This window comes from Salvelinus fontinalis, chromosome 39 (assembly GCF_029448725.1).
Source record: "Salvelinus fontinalis isolate EN_2023a chromosome 39, ASM2944872v1, whole genome shotgun sequence".
In the NCBI taxonomy this organism is placed as follows: Eukaryota; Metazoa; Chordata; class Actinopteri; order Salmoniformes; family Salmonidae; genus Salvelinus; species Salvelinus fontinalis.
Window position 1 is genome coordinate 11,363,639 of NC_074703.1, and position 20,372 is coordinate 11,384,010.

The 20,372-nt window shown below is 45.2% G+C and overlaps 1 protein-coding gene across 3 annotated transcripts in view; it reads right to left on the minus strand.

The window, feature by feature from the left end:
• Positions 1-144: 144 nt before the first annotated feature.
• LOC129838878 (protein kinase C and casein kinase substrate in neurons protein 2-like) overlaps positions 145-20,372 on the minus strand; it is a 33,331-nt gene continuing 13,103 nt past the window's right edge. For 2 of the 3 annotated variants that reach the window (XM_055906118.1, XM_055906117.1), the window contains exons 2-11: positions 18,982-19,072; positions 18,663-18,819; positions 18,255-18,490; positions 14,297-14,452; positions 13,947-14,122; positions 13,437-13,557; positions 7,502-7,626; positions 4,484-4,642; positions 2,872-3,062; positions 145-2,529 (exon numbers count right to left, since the gene is read on the minus strand). In XM_055906118.1, the coding sequence (XP_055762093.1) occupies positions 2,417-2,529; positions 2,872-3,062; positions 4,484-4,642; positions 7,502-7,626; positions 13,437-13,557; positions 13,947-14,122; positions 14,297-14,452; positions 18,255-18,490; positions 18,663-18,819; positions 18,982-19,038 (1,491 nt within the window). In that variant the 5' untranslated portion in view covers positions 19,039-19,072 and the 3' untranslated portion in view covers positions 145-2,416. The remainder of the gene's footprint in view (positions 2,530-2,871; positions 3,063-4,483; positions 4,643-7,501; positions 7,627-13,436; positions 13,558-13,946; positions 14,123-14,296; positions 14,453-18,254; positions 18,491-18,662; positions 18,820-18,981; positions 19,073-20,372) is intronic. The other variant, XM_055906119.1, reaches the window with a different exon arrangement.

Here is a 20,372-nt window from a genome sequence, read left to right on the forward strand (position 1 = left end):
CATTTTTTGTCTGTGCTCTGATTGGTCAGCAGTAACACGTGGGCATTATTGTAACATGGAGGTCTGGGTAATAAAGCTACATTTCTTTCTATTATCCTTGATACTCTATGTTTAATTGAAGAAAAAAAATGACAACAGTGAAACTTCTCTTTTCGTTCAATTCATTTATAATGTATGCTGTGGGACAACATTGGCAAACTGAGTTGTGCAAGTAAAGCTGCTGCGGTGTTCTGTTGATGGCATGACCTGAAACCAATGATATACATCTCATGACCTGAAACGCACAGCATAAACTCACACTGACAGAAAACTAATATCAAACCAAATCGATCTTTCTCTCGCTATGCGGTTGTAGGCATAAAATGTAGGGGTTATTTCCAGGAGCATCATGCATAAACAGTGTTTGCTAAAGAATGCACTCACAACAATGTAAGAGCCAATTCGTCAACAATAGGAGAAACATATACTAGAGACGGGAATTGGGATAGGTCCTAAATAACAGATAGTTTGCCAATACTGGTAATGGACGTGTGGTGGCGTTAAGGGTGTGTGTGTCAATCATTAACTTTTAAAAGAAAATGACAAATATAATCTCACAGTTATTTGTCAATTACTAATCATAAGTAGGCTCTGGATAGTTATTAAATTATATTTACAAATGCAACAAGACAGCAAATTCGCGAGACATTCGCCATAAAACATAAAATTGTACAAACGGATTTGTTTCCGATCACAGCATTTCATCTGACAGAGAACAAAAACACGTAAGGCATCTCATAAATTAACAGTCTTTGATTTCCAAATCACAACTCCCTAATCTATAACTGCTTAATTTGTTCGTAGGTTCCTCGCTATTTACATGCAAACATACTTTTATTAAATCGAACCCTCTAGTTTGTGAAAAACAGTAAAAGCTGTGGTTTTTATTGCTGAATGTGCAACATTGTTTCGCTGCCACAAAAAAAAGTATATTCTCCCAAAGCTTTGAATCGGACATCCAGTGCAAGCTACAGCTAAAGCTCCTAGCTTCAAGTGACACACCTTATTGCCCAACATTCAGTGTGGAAAGAAAAAAACAACATCCACATGATGTAAAAATCTACCAACAGAATGTGAAGTCAATTGTGTGAATAGAGGCTGTCACAAATGGCACCCTATGCGCCCTGGTGAATGTCCCCGATACTAAAATGACCAGCAAACGTGTACAATCAATAGGTGAGCCAATACAATGAAACAATTAATGAATATACAATCAATTAAAGTTGAGGGGTAAAGGTTACAGGAAAACTTATGAGTGCATCACTTATTATTAAAATGTGGTTTGGCGCAACATGGTATCAGAGCATTTACAGAATAATATGAAATGCTCTGAGACCAGGCTGGTTGGTGACGGTGGAACAACTGGATTTAATTAATCATATCGGTTTCTCTCATTCATCAACTATTCGCTGAGCAAAACATAAATCAGATTTAAAATACAAAAAGGCATAACAAAACTTGACAAATCTGAACTATAGGCATCAGATAAGAAAGACAATTGTTCTGAACCGGCACTGCCATGAATTCCAAGCCCTTTTCTCAAAATATTTGAAAAGTCAAATAAGAAAACGGGGCTGTAGGTTCTGATATTTCAGACAAATGGCTTTCATGTGAAAAAAAAATAAAACCTTGATTACTGTCAAAAGGATGGGGTGAAGGACACAAAACAGCGCAAGAAATAACATGCAATTACGAATTCACCTCATTTCGACATAAGACTTCCAAATCGGATCCTGGACTCCAAATTGGCATTGCAATAGAATCAGATCTATAGAACTAAAAATATGTATCACCAATTGTCTATGACAAAAATTAATTAAAAGATTCAACTGAGATTACTTTTAGGTCTCTAATCAGTTTCAAATCAAATCTAAAATGTGCTAGACCTCGTGAATGGGACACATGTATATCCTCTCCCATGTCTGTTCACATCTTTTAAATCAGTTTATTCTTTCAACGTCTTCATAACTTCAAGCTACAATTAGAAGGTTACACGTTTCAAATAGATTTTTATATTTATTTTCTGTAACAGTAATGGCTTTAAGTAACATTTGCTTTTGTAGCTGGCTTTAGACTCTGTACTGGGTGTCCCATCATAAAGGCTGACAACGAGAGCAGGCCGCAGTAGGAAGATTTGTGCTTAACGACATGGGACCCAGGAAGATACAACAGAGAGAGCTACAACCCTTCGATGGGCAAACCCCTTCCTTCTGCCACCCCTTTCACACACACACACACACACACACTGCGGCCAGCCTCTACCACGTAGGGTGAGAGGGGCGAATGCGAGGCCTGCCCTGCCCACCCATCTCCTCCACTTTCTTTCTCCTCTTCACCCCATCCTCTCTCATTTTCCTCCTCGTCCATCGCTCTGTCATTACTGGATGTCTTCTACGTAGTTGGCGGGGTAGAGGCCCACCACGCCGTCTTTCAGGCGCCCTCTGCACCAGCCCTGGTCGTCCTCGTTTCCTATCTTGGTGAACTCCTCGCCTTCAGGACAAAAAGGGAAACAGGGAGGAATGGACAGATGATTATGTGGAAAGATGGTGGTAGATGAGCATGTCTTTCTGTTGAGCAGCTTCAAAAAGGATTTGTGACTCAACTCAGCCTCACTCACTTTTCTCTGTGTTTTAATTGTCATAGATAACTGATCTGACAGGACATGTAAAGTAAAAGAAGACTGGTGGAGACATCCAGTCCTTTCACTTCGCAGTCATACAGGACAGCAGACTCGAGAATAGGGGGAGATGGCAGGGGTCTCTTAACTTGCATAGTCTTTCGTGTATTCACACACACACACACACACACACACACACACACACACACACACACCTGCTTTGAAGCTGAGTTCATCCCGCTCCTGTCCTTCGTATTCGTAAAGGGCACGCACGGCCACAGACACCCCCGAGGACGCCGGCTCCACCTCAAACGGGTTCCCATCGCCGTTGGCGTCCTCAATGGAAAACGGGTTCACCCCAGTTTCCTCATCCGACCACTCTTGCGACTTCTCCACACTGCTGGCGCTGAACAGACACAGAGGCAGCAATCAACATAAGGGGAATTTGAAAATGTTACTTGTCAATCATGCCCTGCTCACACACAGATTGGACAATCCAGCATGCCAGGCGAGAGAAGCGGGAACAAAAAGAGTTAATAGGGCCCAGAGGGGGGCATAAAAACAACACCACCAATGTAGAGTAGAGCACAACATGTAGAAGGCCCAGCAAATGCATCTCCGAATCCGCCCGGATACATAGTCTTTCAGTCTATAGGTTTCCCCCTTCCTCTCTCAAATCAGCCAATGGGGTAAAAACATGCCTTTTTAGGAAACCAATGCTGTGAGGTTTTGTTGGCGAATGGATTTGTGAGTTTGCTTTGACACCACTTGGAGTGGACACACAGACAGAGTGCTGAGGTAAGGCAAGGCAACACAATGACACAAGTACAGTACAAAAGCATGGTTGGAGTTCACCCCATCCACCACTAGAGGGAGGTAGATGTAGAGTACTCAGATGAACAAACACCCTTCTTCCCCAGTCAGAAAACCCATGAAACACACATCCTCACGCACACACGCTCTCTGAAGCCAGGTTACAGTCAGACTCTTGCAGTTGGTACACTCAGACACCTATGGCATCTCATAGTTCCTGCTTTACGCCAGAGAGACTGACACACACCGTTGACTTTATGAGTGCTAGTTTCTCTGTCCTGCCTTGAGTCAATATCAGACCTAATGTAAAACAGGACCCAATATAGGTTTCCTCACCAAGTTGTGGACAGGCTTTTGTTTAAAAAAGTCTAAATTCTATAGAAATTGTATTTTTAAGTTCCAACTTGCAACAGATCTGACTGTAAAGTAAACACAGACAGGAAAAATACACACATACACGCAGAAAGAATGCTCTGCAGGACTTGGCACTATTAGGAGTGATGACAAATGTAGGTTTGGTGTGATCGCTCACTGAGAGTCCATGCACCGTAACACAGCCTGCCGCTAGCCAGGGAGAGGGAAGGAGAAAGGGGGAAAGGTAGAAAAAGAGAGAGAAAAAAAGAAAGGAGGGGTGACAATAGAGGGAGAGAGGGAAAAGGGAGGAGAGGAAGGGGACAAGGATATGAGGAGAGGAATAAAAGAGAAGTAATGGAAAAGAGAGGAAGAATAACAGGAAAGAGTGAAGGGAAAAATACAGATGATGACAGGAAGGGTGTGCCTCAATAGTGTGTTATTCAAGTGTTTCTCAGGGGTGCACAATTCTGTTTTAGCCCAGCACTAGCTCACCTGGTTCCACTACTCAACTAATCAGCAAGCCCTGTGTGCTAGTGCTGGGCTGGAACAAACACGTGCAGCCCTGAGAAACACTTGACACTAAAATACTAAATTCACCCAAAGACTGAGGGGGAGAAAAGAAGAGGGAAGAAAAGGAGGGAGGGTCTCTCTTTCACCAACATTTTCACTTCCTCCACTTTTTTGACATTGAGCGGACTGCTGTTGTTGTTGTTGTTGACGACAGTGGGCTGTTCCTTCACGGTCCCCTGGAGATCCTCGTCGTCGGCATCCTCGAAGGGGTTCGAACCCACCGGCTCTGTGCTAGTGGGCACAGTCAGGCTGACGACACGGAGACACGGAGAGAGGCATTTGTGACACACACACGTACACCCCAAAAACACATACTCGTACACATACACACCTTGAATCCAGACAGCTTTGTGACATACCAAAAGCTGAATCGAAAACCTTCGGATATTAGGGTTTAAGACATAACGGACACACAACTTGTACACAAGTGACACTTCCAACCATAACCAATCAAATAGACCATATGAGCATTGTGAGAAAAAACACATGACTGAGGACACTGACGAGGCAACGCTGGGTACGTATGGTTTTTAGACATCCATCGTGACACTAGGACACAGTCACAAAATAAGCATGTTCAGTTAACAAATAAGAAATGGTCAGTTTCCCATTCACACAACATGTATACACCTTCACCAATTCCTCTTCTACAATCTCACTGATGCTTTTACTAGCATTTTATCAGTGTTTTCCCCAGCTGATACGCTCTGGGGTTGAGAAAACCTTCACACTCTTCACTTCACCAGGAATTCATTCTGAATTCCAATTTGACCCATATAATAGCCCATTTCCCTAGACACTTCAGGTAGATCTGAGAGGGTCCGATTGCTTAAACCAATAGCTCCATTTTGCCCTCTGATTGGCTAGGTCAAAGCATTAACATATTACTGACACCTTTAAAAAATATATATATATTATCTAGAGAAGTACCTTGGGTTAGAGGCTGGGGGTAGATTTGGAATTCCACACTAGTCTGTTGTGAGAACGAATTATGATAAAGTCACCCTAGACATTGATCTACGGTCAGTTTTGTATTCCCCCCCTAACAGTTAAGTTTCGGCTTTGGGGAAGGTAAGCTGATCCCTAGACCTGTGCTTAGAGACAACTTCAACCAGGAACCCATTGTAGTGTTGTATGTACATCGTATGTTTACAGTACAGTTGGACCATGGCACTTAGTAGCCATCTGTCCAATCACAACGTCACTGCACTGTGGACACCTTTATTGACAGTCACGGCGCCACGCTCTCTGAGATAACCACATCTCTCTCTCTCAGAGGAGTTGAAACACCAAACACTGAACGGTGGCAACAATGTAACTGCTTGACAGAAGTCAGAAAAAAAGACTGAGAAGATGTTCACACATTCTTAATGATGTTATATTAGGTCTCAGACCAATATCAGCCTGCTTTTTGGTGATAGGCACAAGTGTTATTTGTAGAGAGAGAGAGAGAGATATATATATATATATAGCGTAATACTGGTTAGTTAGTTGCCCATAAACAACTTTTAAAGTGAGCAAATTATAAAATGCCCATATAGCAGTAAACTATCAATTTAAGGGGGATAGATAGATAGATGTACTATCCCTTTAAGGGGGATAGATAGATAGATGTACTATCCCTTTAAGGGGGATAGATAGATAGATGTACTATCCCTTTAAGGGGGATAGATAGATAGATGTACTATCCCTTTAAGGGGGATAGATAGATAGATGTACTATCCCTTTAAGGGGGATAGATAGATAGATGTACTATCCCTTTAAGGGGGATAGATAGATGTACTATCCCTTTAAGGGGGATAGATAGATGTACTATCCCTTTAAGGGGGATAGATAGATAGATGTACTATCCCTTTAAGGGGGATAGATAGATAGATGTACTATCCCTTTAAGGGGGATAGATAGATAGATGTACTATCCCTTGAAGTGGTTGTATCTCTGATTTTGCTATAGGGCAGAAATGTGGACCAACTCTCAATGCATGAACATGATAAGGAAGGAGTGAAGTTGTACCTCGGTCCAGACAAGAATTTCACTCTTAACCCCTTTTCCTTATATGGCCATTGTTTGTTCAGTCTATTGTTTGTGTTTTCGTGAGCTGTGAAAATGAATTTCCACTGTAAGTACAACTAATCTTGATCGACACACACTCACCTTCACCCCTGTAGACACAGATATAGCCTACAGTACAGTAGAAGTGACAGAGTACGTGTCTCTTATGCTGGTAGGGCGAGGCAGACCCATGTTTAGCTATATGCACATCTGACGGATACCAAAGGGTCAAATGCTTTGCGTTCCTCACATTCTTCTCATTAACTCCCCTCACACTCCTCCAGTGCCCACTAACACACTCCCCCAGTACCCACCCTACACACACACACACTACCCAAGTACCCACCCTACACACACCATGGGTCAGGTTTGGCGTAAATTCACCAGTGTGCAACCTTTACAGTCAGTGGGGCACTTCTGTTTTCTCAGGGCTTGTTACAGGAATGTTTACTGTGACCATGGCAACAACTCAGTGGTGGAAGACGTCATTCCAAAGGCTTTTCTCCGGAATGCTTTACCAGCGTTCCCGATCAGCGGCAGAGAGCCTTGTTGTGGGGGAACAGTAACTATGATGTTTAGATGTGGAACGTGTGCAGAGAGTCTTGTGGGGGAACAGTAACTATGATGTTTAGATGTGGGACGTGTGCAGAGAGTCTTGTGGGGGAACAGTAACTATGATGTTTAGATGTGGGACGTGTGCAGAGAGTCTTGTGGGGGAACAGTAACTATGATGTTTAGATGTGGAACGTGTGCAGAGAGTCTTGTGAGGGAACAGTAACTATGATGTTCCACACCACTTCCACATCTAAACGTGTGCAGAGAGTCTTGTGGGGGAACAGTAACTATGATGTTTAGATGTGGAAGTGGTGTGTGGAACGTGTGCAGCGGTGGTAAGAGAGTATTGGAAGCTACATTCTTTCACTGGCCTTCTGACACATTTCTACTGCACCTTGAGAAATGTCTTCCCACTTCCTGACACTGTGTGTGTGTGTGTGTGTGTGTGTGTGTGTGTGTGTGTGTGTGTGTGTGTGTGTGTGTGTGTGTGTGTGTGGTTACCTGCTGCTGCTCTTGGCTGCCTGCTGCTCTTCCATTTGGCTGATGCCCGTCAGGGTGACTCCCTCGGAGGGCTTCTTCTTAGTCTCTCGCCGACTCAGTGTACGGTTCAAATCTATGGACCAGTCCTGACACACACACACACACACACACACACGATTAGAGTCACGCACCCTTGGACACAGATGAACATGAGTCACATGCTCAGCTCAGAAGATTCAGCATTAATGTTCAAACATTAGTAACTAAAACTGCTTGTCTTAGCAACAATACTACACAAAGGACAAGCACTGAAATAATGCACACACTTACACCCAGGCGCACACTCATTGGAAGTTCCGATGCTCTAACTAACAATCACTAGGTAACGTTAGGCAAACGTTTCTCAGGCTGTGACTAAACACTGAAGACCAGGGCTGTGGAGTACTGAAACAGTGTGTGTGTGTGTGTGTGTGTGTGTGTGTGTGTGTGTGTGTGTGTGTGTGTGTGTGTGTGTGTGTGTGTGTGTAGTTAAGAAAAACACATCCATCACCATAAAGACAGACATAGCACCGAGCCATCACAAACCTCCACCAGAAGCTAAGGAGTGAGCTTGAATCAAAACATCATCCCAACCAAAGCCAATAGAACCTCATCCCAACATTAGGAGAACCTTGTCCCAATTCAGGCCCACAGAGACACACACACTTTAACATAGTCCAATACTGCAACTCTATCCACAGAAGGACAGGGGCTGTGTTCAGGAGGGCCCTAGACTCACTACAGCTCTAGAGGTTACATTTCACTTATAGTTCTAAGTTTTCCCAAGTCACTCCCTGTTCCCACAGATATAACAAGTGGGTTGTTCTCGAAGTTCAAAGGTCAGTGTGAGGGCCTGACTGGTGAACCCTTAGGGTCAAATTACATCACACGACCTGGCAGGCATCATGTGACCCCCTGCAGGGTTCACAGGAGCTGACACGAGGTCAGAGGTCACCACAGGGTGAAAGGTTAAAGAGAGGAACTCTGAATGAGAGAAAGATGAGAGAAGGAGTCTTCTGGAATACAGACATCCAGGAAGACAAACATCCATAGGATGAGACAGGGGGAGGAAGGGAGGGGTAGTCACGCACATCCCCACATGGGTCATACACGACAGACGTGGTGACGAGGCCATTCATCAGACAGACTTGTGCGTGTGTGTGCGCACTTCCTTGTGTGTTTTCAGGTGCTCCTCGTTAAGGATTAGGAGGGCCAGAATGGGCACATAAACCGAACACACAGACACACAGAGAGAAAACGTAAACAAAGGAAGGAGAGTGAGGTAAATGACCCTCCCCCCAGGAATCACGGTGATAGAATAGTCCTTCCCAGGCAGAACTCACTACAATGGACCGTCTGGACCTAGAGGAGTGGGACCAGTCCACATTCTGTCAAACGGAGGGGGGGCAGGGAGGGGTGTGGACAAGACAGGAAAATAACATTTAAAGAACAGCCATTTAAAGAACAATGCTTTAACATCCAAAAGGAACACATCTAAGCACAGTATCAGTTAGTCTGTGGTCATGAAGAGGTGTCTTGTGATAAACGTTGCTCTTCATTTAGTGTTATGTTGATGTGGAGTTTGTTTTATGGTCCTTTTAAACGCTCTTCTTCTAGCACTACGAACATCGATTTCTGAAGAGATTCTACCTCACTCAAATGCTTATTTTTAATTACTGAATGAACCTACATAAAGTAACTCTGGATAAGAGCGGGTGCAAAATCAGTATTCCTAAATCCATACCAGGGGGCACATATTTGCTCTAGCCCAGCACTAACACACCTGACTCAACACTCCAACTTCCCATTGGCGATAAAGTGTAGCACGGTACAGAGTAATATAGAAAAATAATTGTGTCTGTTCCATATCTTGCTTTTCCATCTTTTGTTTTGTAACATGGTTTGACACCAACAGAATAATACTCCATGCCCTTATGTTGTGACAGCGCTATCAGTTCCTCTTGGATAGAGCCTGGTTACGATCTGCGCATTGAAGACAAGTCACTATTCGGTACAACCTGACAGACAGGTTTGGTGTCTGTCTGTGTGTGTCCTATCAAATGACAGAAAAACGCGGGGAAGATTGCACACTTTTGTGTGGTACGACACGTCACAGTATGTCCTTACTATATATCTCTAAGTAAAACTCTACGAATGGCTTGACGAACTCAATGCACTTTAAAAAGACTAAAACCAAATTGAAACAGTGTAGAAAATATAATGGATCTATATTCATCGTTTCTTGACGGGCCAGCTCGCTAATAATCACTGTGCACAGTCAATGGACCTACATTCATATAGTTTCTTGACCTTCCAGCTCGCTAATAATTACTAGACATTCAGGGAGCATAAAATGTATTAAAAAAAAAATGTATAGGGGATAGATGTGGCGGTCACGAAATTTCATCAGCCAGTGATTGTCAAGCAAATACCTATCGGTCTCATGGTAATTGACTGTTAATTAACATAAACACGTTTAGCATCTCCTGGCTTCCACACACAGCCTACAAGCCACTGATGCAGACCTTCAGAACATCTACATTTTAAAAAGTCTAATAAACCCATGTAATATAGCCTGCACCATCACAATTAAACCATTATTTATGTTAGATAGGTCTAAAGAAGCATGATATGAAGAACATTTTTAACAGAATAGCATACTCCGAGTTGTCCGTATGTTAGGTCCTGATCTGGCTATGCCAAATGGGTGTTGGCTACACTTAACAGACAATATTTGCTTAGAATTCCATGGCATTATTTTATAGTATGAAGAATACAATTGAACAAAGCTGAATAAAATAGAAAGAATATTTTCTCCAAGCGATGAGGGAGTGCGCACATTCTGTGTGGAGCTGTTAACAAAGAAACAGGTATTCCTATATGCTTAATTTAGAGTTATTAATGTAACTTGTTCTACAAATGTTGGGCTATACGTTTTGATTTTTAAATACATTGTAAGGTCGCATGACGTGACTCTAATGATGATTTGGAAAAATTTGCTCGAAAGGAATGAGTGCTGCTTTGTTTTTAGCACAGGCTGTACACACTACATCAGCCACTCATTCACAATTTGACAAGCACTTGATAATGCATAGAATTTCATGGTGGCATCCCCTTTGTGTGGCCGTAATGCACCCCAAAAAAATCCATGCCTTTTGCGTTGTGCCCTTCTCCCGGAGGGCTGCGCGCTCCGTCATGTGATCGGTTCTTTCTCAGAGGCTACAAGTGAAGAAAGACACATGGGGGACGCAACAGCGCACATTCTTATCCAATTCCGAGCTGCATATTGAAGATATTGAAACTGTCCACATTTACTTTGTCAGCCAACAAGATGAGTAGGCCTAACGAACAGCAAAAGCACTAGACTGTCAATCTACACTGCTCAAAAAAATAAAGGGAACACTAAAATAACACATCCTAGATCTGAATGAATGAAATATTCTTATGTAAAGAAAAAAGTATTAAATAGTTGAATGTGCTGACAACAAAATCACACAATAATTATCAATGGAAATCAAACTTATCAACCCATGGAGGTCTGGATTTGGAGTCACACTCAAAATTAAAGTGGAAAACCACACTACAGGCTGATCCAACTTTGATGTAATGTCCTTAGAACAAGTCAAAATGAGGCTCAGTAGTGTGTGTGGCCTCCACGTGCCTGTATGACCTCCCTACAACGCCTGGGCATGCTCCTGATGAGGTGGTGGATGGTCTCCTGAGGGATCTCCTCCCAGATCTGGACTAAAGCATCCGCCAACTCCTGGACAGTCTGTGGTGCAACGTGGCGTTGGTGGATGGAGCGAGACATGATGTCCCAGATGTGCTCAATTGAATTCAGGTCTGGGGAACGGGCGGGCCAGTCCATAGCATCAATGCCTTCCTCTTGCAGGAACTGCTGACACACTCCAGCCACATGAGGTCTAGCATTGTCTTGCATTAGGAAGAACCCAGGTCCAACCGCACCAGCATATGGTCTCACAAGGGGTCTGAGGATCTCATCTCGGTACCTAATGGCAGTCAGGCTACCTCTGGCGAGCACATGGAGGGCTGTGCGGCCCCCCAAAGAAATGCCACCCCACACCATGACTGACCCACCGCCAAACCGGTCATGCTGGAGGATGTTGCAGGCAGCAGAACGTTCTCCACGGCGTCTCCAGACTCTGTCACATGTGCGTGTGAACCTGCATTCATCTGTGAAGAGCACAGGGCGCCAGTGGCGAATTTGCCAATCTTGGTGTTCTCTGGCAAATGCCAAACGTCCTGCACAGTGTTGGGCTGTAAGCACAACCCCCACCTGTGGACGTTTGGCCCTCATACCACCCTCATGGAGTCTGTTTCTGACCGTTTGAGCAGACACATGCCCATTTGTGGCCTGCTGGAGGTCATTTTGCAGGGCTCTGGCAGTGCTCCTCCTTGCACAAAGGCGGAGGTAGCGGTCCTGCTGCTGGGTTGTTGCCCTCCTACGGCCTCCTCCACGTCTCCTGATGTACTGGCCTGTCTCCTGGTAGCGCCTCCATGCTCTGGACACTACGCTGACAGACACAGCAAACCTTCTTGCCACAGCTCGCATTGATGTGCCATCCTGGATGAGCTGCACTACCTGAGTCTCTTGTGTGGGTTGTAGACTCCGTCTCATGCTACCACTAGAGTGAAAGCACCGCCAGCATTCAAAAGTGACCAAAACATCAGCCAGGAAGCATAGAAACTGAGAAGTGGTCTGTGGTCACCACCTGCAAAACCACTCCTTTATTGGGGGTGTCTTGCTAATTGCCTATAATTTCCACCTTTTGTCTATTCCATTTGCACAACAGCATGTGAAATTTATTGTCAATCAGTGTTGCTTCCTAAGTGGACAGTTTGATTTCACAGAAGTGTGATTGACTTGGAGTTACATTGTGTTGTTTAAGTGTTCCCTTTATTTTTTTGAGCAGTGTACTATCCCCCATAGTACAAAAGTTGACCTATCCTATTCTGTGCGAGAAATATATGTTACAAACATAGTCTGGGACAGTTGTGGGATGCGATAGATCGCAAATTAATACAACCACTAGCATTTAAAAAAAATAAAAATTAAGCAACGTTTAGCTATTTCTTCACATTATAAGCGCAAAAAATGTGCACATGGTAGTACGCTATAAGCGCAAATGTTCCATTAGCAATGTGCTTAATATTAGAAAAGTAAAAAAATAAATATAGTAGGCCTAGCCTATAGAAAGGTAAGTCGTCTCCTCTTTTTAGTAGAGGTCATCACCGTTTTCTCGCAATTGCATAGCCTATTGAAATGTTCCACAGCATGAGCTCATGGGCTCTCAAGTGTTTGATTTGATATTACATTTGTATTGATGTCAGAGTGATTAGAGGGACAATAGAGTGCCGAGTACCAGGCAGTTAGCAAGTTTGGTAGGCTACTAATGCCATTAGCAGCATCAGAGCTTGGAGATCCTTATTACCGTGACTAAACGATCACGTGGAATTTGACTGCCTTCATGACTTGTGACCGCTGGTGTGAGGGTAATACAGTCACCGCAACAGATCTAAATCGGGGACTATTATTTTATTTTTTAATTCTGACGACATGGAAATAGCATTTTCAGCACAACCCTCGGACCTCGAAGACAGAATGCAGCCCCCCGGGCAAAATTACTTAGACACCCCTGACCTAGAGGGAGAAATGGCGGAGTGGGAAGAGTAGTTCCAATGGAATCTTTCCACAGAGCCATAAATCTTGTTGAGTTATTAATACCAATGTAATAACTTCTCTGCCTCACCATGGCAGTGAACGAGTTTGAGGTACACTGAGCCACTCTCTCCCATTTCCTCAATACTCTCCCAATACGTGTACCTCAAACTGGGGCCAGTTCATTGGAGCTAAACCCCTCTGTCTCTCTCCCATCCTTCTCACTCATCCCCGTACCTCAAACTGGGGCCAGTTCATGGGCATGCCAGGACCGTGGTTGGAGCGGAACCACTTGAGGTCCTCCTCAGCGTCAGCAGCAGAGATAGTGTCCTCCAACGTGTGGTAGACTGTCTGGAATCTAGAGAGGGAGAGAAGAGGAAGACAGGAGAGCGAGAGAAAGAAAGAAAGAGAGCGAGAGGGTACATCAGGATTTCCCTAATGATGGATGGTGAACCATGTCCAATCCCAAATCCCCCCCTCTAGGTAGATCTGGGTTGTAGAGCCTCAAATCTAAATGGACCCTTATCACCTACTCCCTAACCACTCCTGTAGATATAAGAGGACTGAATAGCAGCCAATCAGAAGGAAAATAAAGCTATGAAGCTTAGGATGCAGAGGCTAGGGGTCCATTTGGAATTGATATGGAGAGGTCTTACTCATCATTGGTGGAGAGGTGGAGGTGTCTTAGCCTACCCGTGGAGGTGTCATAGCCTACTTGTGATTGGTGGAGAGGTGGAGGAGTCTTACTTGTGATTAGTGGAGAGGTCGAGATGATGCTTGACTTCCAGCAGAAGTGCTTTGAAGAAGGTGATGCGTTTGTCCTCAAACTGCTGCCATTGTTCAAACACCTGCTCCATGTTCTCCATGTACTGGGGAGTCACCTTGTCCAGCTCCTCCAGAGACTTCTCATAGCGCTCCTTAGTCTGGGACCCAGAGGATCATACAGGGAAGCACACACACACAGCTGAAACATTTGCTCCATATTGTCAGGATACTCAAATGGTCACAGTCACATTCCAGCTATGACACACAACATAGACATAAAACACATCTCCACGCAGAGAAGATTTAACACCAGTGTACCCCCCCCCCCCTACCTTCTCCATCTCCTGCTGGCACTTCTCCACCTTGTCCTGCAGTTTCTTCTGGGCCTCAGGGTTGCTGTTGTTCTCCAGCTTGCTGTTGTTCTCCCGGCTGGTGGCCAGCTTCTCTTCCTTACAGGCCCCGTGGTACGCCTTCTTCATCGTCTCCATCTGCCATATATGGCACAGAGAAGGTAAGGTACAGCGGTTAATATCATGCTTATGTAGCCAATGGATAACCAAGTTAGCATGGCGCAGTAGCTAAGTGACTTTTCAATATGATTCCACCCTTACAGTGGTAGACACAAGCTTAGGAACAAGACCAGCTCTAGCCTTTTGGGGGCCATAAGCAAGATATGCCTGCCCCCCCACCCCACAGGCAAAACATTTAGTGGCCCACCTCTTGGCAGTGGAGAGAAATGTGCAGTTTTAAGAGCCACTGAACACGCCGATTGGCTCGTATTTCACTTCCTTAAAATCCCCAGAATTAATCTAAGACAACTCAAGAAATCTGTAATTCATTTTGACGTTTTGGCAGAGGATGTTTAAGTTGTGCAATTTTTACATCTAAGGTGTTTGGCTAAGTATTTGTCAAGTAAAAGAAATGTGCAACATGTTGTCTCATGTAAACAAAAACGGAGCTGCTGGGCAGGTGTGTCTCACTGTATGCTATTGAATAGAGCGCAAACACCGCAGCTGTTCACCCCATGTTAGTGGCCAAACGGACATCGTCAAATCAAAACCCAACCTTCAGTTGTGACGTACGGATCTTCCAACCTTCATTTACCGGTTGTGACGTACGGATCTTCCAACCTTCGTTTTAGATGAGACTATTATCATATTTACACTTTGTACTATTTACAGTTTTTGATACTAGAATAACTGTTTGACTCATATCGATGCCATATCGAGACCGTTTTCAAAGGGATTCGTTGCCATTCTACACGTTTTGCCATGGGGCGGGAATAAAACCCTCCAAAAAGTGTCTGCTTCTGTGGCTTATTGGCTGACACTGCTAAGGAACAATGCTTTTTCAAAAGAATAAAGGTGAGAGGAATGGTGACGGGGGGTCTTTGAAAGGCAAGAGAATACCTTGATTAAGGTAACAAAATAATACAATAATGAAAGTCAAAGACTAAGCACCCAATTCAGACTCTGGTAAACAAAGAGGTGGAAACTAAAATAGACTTAGGAAAAACTCTGGCGATTGGCAAAACCTGTCCAACTAACAGCTGGTTTTTGATTCAATCTACATCAAAAGGAAAGCGGAAGCCTCTTCCGCCATTTTTAGGGAATGAGAGAAGTGGACAAGGCCATTAGTTCCTGTTCTTTGGGACAGGGATAGAGTGGCAGCAATGTTCTTCTCCCACTTATCATGTGATCTCTGAAAAAGGCCACTTAGGCTGTTCCCTCTGTTCTTTGGCTGTCTGCCATTGGCTCTGATTATATCATAGAACGGAAGCTCTGTGTGTGTGTGTGTGTGTGTGTGTGTGTGTGTGTGTGTGTGTGTGAGAAAGATAGAGTGAGGCGGAGTGTGAGATTAAATATGGAATGTGTTCTATCAGTGTTATTGTTTGTGTGCGTATGTGACAAGAATGAAACATGAGATAGTGTGGTAGACAAGGCCATTCCACCCTCTTCTTTTAAGACAGTTAGCCCATTTCCATCTTCTCTCTCTCTCTATTGGCTTTCTGTCTGGCCCTCAAGTACATGAATTACCTCCTTGACTCAACTCACACATGCTGCACTAATCTGTCACCGGCCAATGACAACAGGAAGAGGCTTATTGTACATATCTCACACACATACACCAGCCAGGAAGACTCAGATTGTGAAACTGGTACACTACAAACTACAGCCCGTTAAACAGCTTACTAAAATGACGACAGAAAAGAAAAGGGACTGTTCCAGAACTCCCAGGTCAGAGAAGTGACGTCAGACATCATTTGAGTGTGTGTGTATGTGTTGGTTTGTGCAAGTAGGAGTATGTGTGTGTCTGTGTATTAGCAGAACAGAAGCTGCAGTTCATCTGCACTACTACTAGCCAAAAGCACAGCAGAGCAGCCCAGTGTATTTCCCACACCATAACAAATCAAGGCGCCGCAGAGAAACTTAGCGCCGGTTCGACACGCAATGGCCTTCCCTTTCTCAGCAGCTGCCTGTGTGGCCAGTGTAAAGTTACACGCCACTGCTTCCTATGAATGGCCAACACTAATGAAATAGCCAGTTTATATAGAAAATTAAACGTTAGTCTAAAAGAAAATGTGAGATAATGTCTAGATGCTTTTTAAAGTGGAGATCTAGTTGATAAATTGCCTGGCTGGGCTGATGAGACAGTGGATTGCGCAGTCAGATGGAACATAGTAAACAGGCATTCTAACATCATAGATTAGCCCGTGGTAACTTGTGGATTATAAACTGGGTGGTTTGAGCCCTGAATGCCGATTGGCTGAAAGGCATGGTATATCAGACCGTATACCATGTGTATGACAAAACATGTATTTTTACTGCTCTAATTACGTTGGTAATCAGTTTATAATAGCAATAAGGCTCCTCGGGTGTTTGTGATATATGGCCAATATACCATGGCTAAGGGTGGTGTCCATGCCCTCCGTGTCGCGTTGTGTCAAAGAACAGCCCTTAGCCGTGGTATATTGGCCATATAACACCCCCTCGGGCCTTATTGCTTCAATAGACCCCGGCTGGAATGTGGTTTAAACGAATCAGCATTCAGGATTAGACCCACCGTTGTATAAATAGCCCTAATGGCCTGTTTGTTGTACAACATAGCAGCTAGTCCAGGAGAGAAAGAGCTGCAAACAGCAAGTCAGTGATGTGTGTCCAAGTGAACTGAGGGATGATGGGAATAATTGTGGTGGCTATTGCAGACATCAACAGACTGATAAATGCAGGGTAAAGGTGATGTGTATGTATGTGTGTTTCTTTACATCTGAGCTGGTTGGTTCTGTGTTCGTGTGTGTGTGTGTGTGTGTGTGTGTGTATATTGTCTGCGTGCGTAATGTCTGCCTGTGTGTGTGTGCCTGTACGTATTGTCTGCGCGCGTGTGTGTGCCTGTACGTATTGTCTGCGCGCGTGTGTGTGCCTGTACGTATTGTCTGCGCGCGTGTGTGTGCCTGTACGTATTGTCTGCGCGCGTGTGTGTGCCTGTACGTATTGTCTGCGCGCGTGTGTGTGCCTGTACGTATTGTCTGCGCGCGTGTGTGTGCCTGTACGTATTGTCTGCGCGCCTGTGTGTGTGCCTGTACGTATTGTCTGCGCGCCTGTGTGTGTGCCTGTACGTATTGTCTGCGCGTCTGTGTGTGTGCCTGTACGTATTGTCTGCGCGTCTGTGTGTGTGCCTGTACGTATTGTCTGCGCGTGTGTGTGTGCCTGTACGTATTGTCTGCGCGTGTGTGTGTGCCTGTACGTATTGTCTGCGCGTGTGTGTGTGCCTGTACGTATTGTCTGCGCGTGTGTGTGTGCCTGTACGTATTGTCTGCGCGTGTGTGTGTGCCTGTACGTATTGTCTGCGCGTGTGTGTGTGCCTGTACGTATTGTCTGCGCGTGTGTGTGTGCCTGTACGTATTGTCTGCGCGTGTGTGTGTGCCTGTACGTATTGTCTGCGCGTGTGTGTGTGCCTGTACGTATTGTCTGCGCGTGTGTGTGCGCGTCTGTACGTATTGTCTGCGCGTGTGTGTGTGCCTGTACGTATTGTCTGCGCGTGTGTGTGTGCCTGTACGTATTGTCTGCGCGTGTGTGTGTGCCTGTACGTATTGTCTGCGCGTGTGTGTGTGCCTGTACGTATTGTCTGCGTGTGTGTGTGTGTGTGCCTGTACATATTGTCTGCGCGTGTGTGTGTGCCTGTACATATTGTCTGCGCGTGTGTGTGTGCCTGTACGTATTGTCTGCGTGTGTGTGTGTGTGCCTGTACATATTGTCTGCGTGTGTGTGTGTGCCTGTACGACTCCCCAACCTCTTTCAGTTTCTTGGCCCAGGGTTTCTGGGCCTTGCGGAAGCCGTCGTCAGCCTCCTTGGTCTCCTTGAAGCCTCCAATCATCTGTTTGTGGTAGTAGTCCCTCTGCCACACCTTGAGCTTCTCAAAGTCCTCCCCCATCAGCGCCGCCTTCACCTCCATGTGGAGCTCGCTCACCTTCTCCGCCTCCGTGCACAGGGCACCCCACGCCCGCTCCAGGGTCCCGTACTGAGGGCCTGGGGATGCACATGATTAGATAACACGCACATGCATGCTTACGGTGATGGAGAGTGCAGTACTGAGAGTCCAGAGTGGTGATGGGAACAGAGGGGTGAAGAAGTGGAACACACACACCTGTCTGCAGTGCTTGGACCACTGAAGTGTGTGTGTGTGTGTGTTTGTGCCTACCTTTCTCTATAAGCTGTCTCCAGCGTTTGGACCACTCTGTGAGCTGCTGTGCGTAGGACTTCTCGATGCGCGCCCGCTCATGGAGACAGTTCATCAGGTCGTTACACAGGCGACTGCCATCGTCCACCCGCCTCACTGTCCGCTTGTAGTTCCCCACCTGGGAGAGAGAGAGGAAGGGAGAGAGACTTGGAGTTATGGGGAGTGGGAGTTGTGTGAGTGTACAGCTACGTGCATATCATATAATGACGTATGTTTGTTAATTGTATGTTTTTCAGTGTGTGTGTGTGTGTGTTATACTGTATGTTGTCTACTGTCTGACCTCCCAGAAGCTGTCACTGGAGACGTCGACCATGGAGTCATCGTAGGAGCCGGACATGGCTGCTGCCCTCAGTACCCAGAGTCCTCAGGGGCTGAAACACACAGTCAATAACACCATTACACACAGCAGACTGGCTGTTATACAGACTGGCTGTTAGACTGGCTGCAGGGGACAGGACAGCACTGAGTCTTAAAAAAAGTGCTATTTTTATTGCATTAAAAAAAACGTTTTACTTTCTACCCTAGCTGGGTATGTCCATTCTTTCCAAGGGCACTGGGATGTGCTGACAGCGTCTGGTGTTCTACCACGTGTAGAGAGCCCTGTGTGGGGCAGACTTAATACTCTGATCCCCTGGCTTCGGCACAGACTACTGGGGCTACTAGCCTACGTACCGTAGGAACGAACACTCACAAGAGACAGACACACAACTAGCCTACTCATTTTTCTCCATGAGTAGGAAAATTAAGCATGTAATTGAAGGGTATGACAGTGAGAGAGAAAACCGCAAACAGAAAGAGATTTCACAGGCTGACTTTAAATCAGTCCGTCACACACACAATTTAGTTTCACTACAATCATATGACACAAAGTGGCAGCTGGGAGCAGAGCGTCATTCTGTTGTGTGTTCTCAGTCAACTAGTAAAAGCCCGTTATCATAAAAGGCTCCAAACAATACCCAGGCAACGTAATTATCACGCTGTCACTGTGACACTCCTGAGAAATGGTGAACTGGGACCACGGCCAAAGATATGATCTGAGAGAGAAAGAATTAACAAGAGGGGCAACAGAGCGAGACAGATAGGAGTGTGTGCAATCTGTAATCTGGTGTGAATCTAAACAGCAGGTGAGTGTCTTCACCCATTTCAAAAACCTTACAGCCTGACAAACAACAACACACAGCTCTGTGCAGGGTGGCACAGAGGGACTAGTGTGTGTGTGTGACTTATCTGTCGTTTTAGCACACACTGTGGGGAGCTTCCGTTTGCTGAGTGACATGGGAGCGGAACTGCACCGACAGAAAGACCTCTGTTCCACTCCTCCTCCATCCTCCTCTACCCCCCCTCTGTCTGCTTTCTCTCTAAATCACTGCTCTATCTTCAGCTTCCAAGTAGGCCCCTGATCCTCTTGCCATCTCTTCATGATTGTGTGTAAGATAGTGTGTGTTTCCTGGCGGTCAGTGGCCCATGTCCTCCAAACCACAGCTAGGGCTGGAGGACAGAGAGAGGGTTGTTGTGGCTGGAGGGAGGAGGGGGGACCACAGACAAGAGTGTCTTTCACAACACTCAACCAACACATGCTCTCTGTTGTGCTTTTCTAGTACACACACACACACACACACACACACACACACGGCTAGATGGGCAACAGACTGCACTGATTTCAGTGCTGCT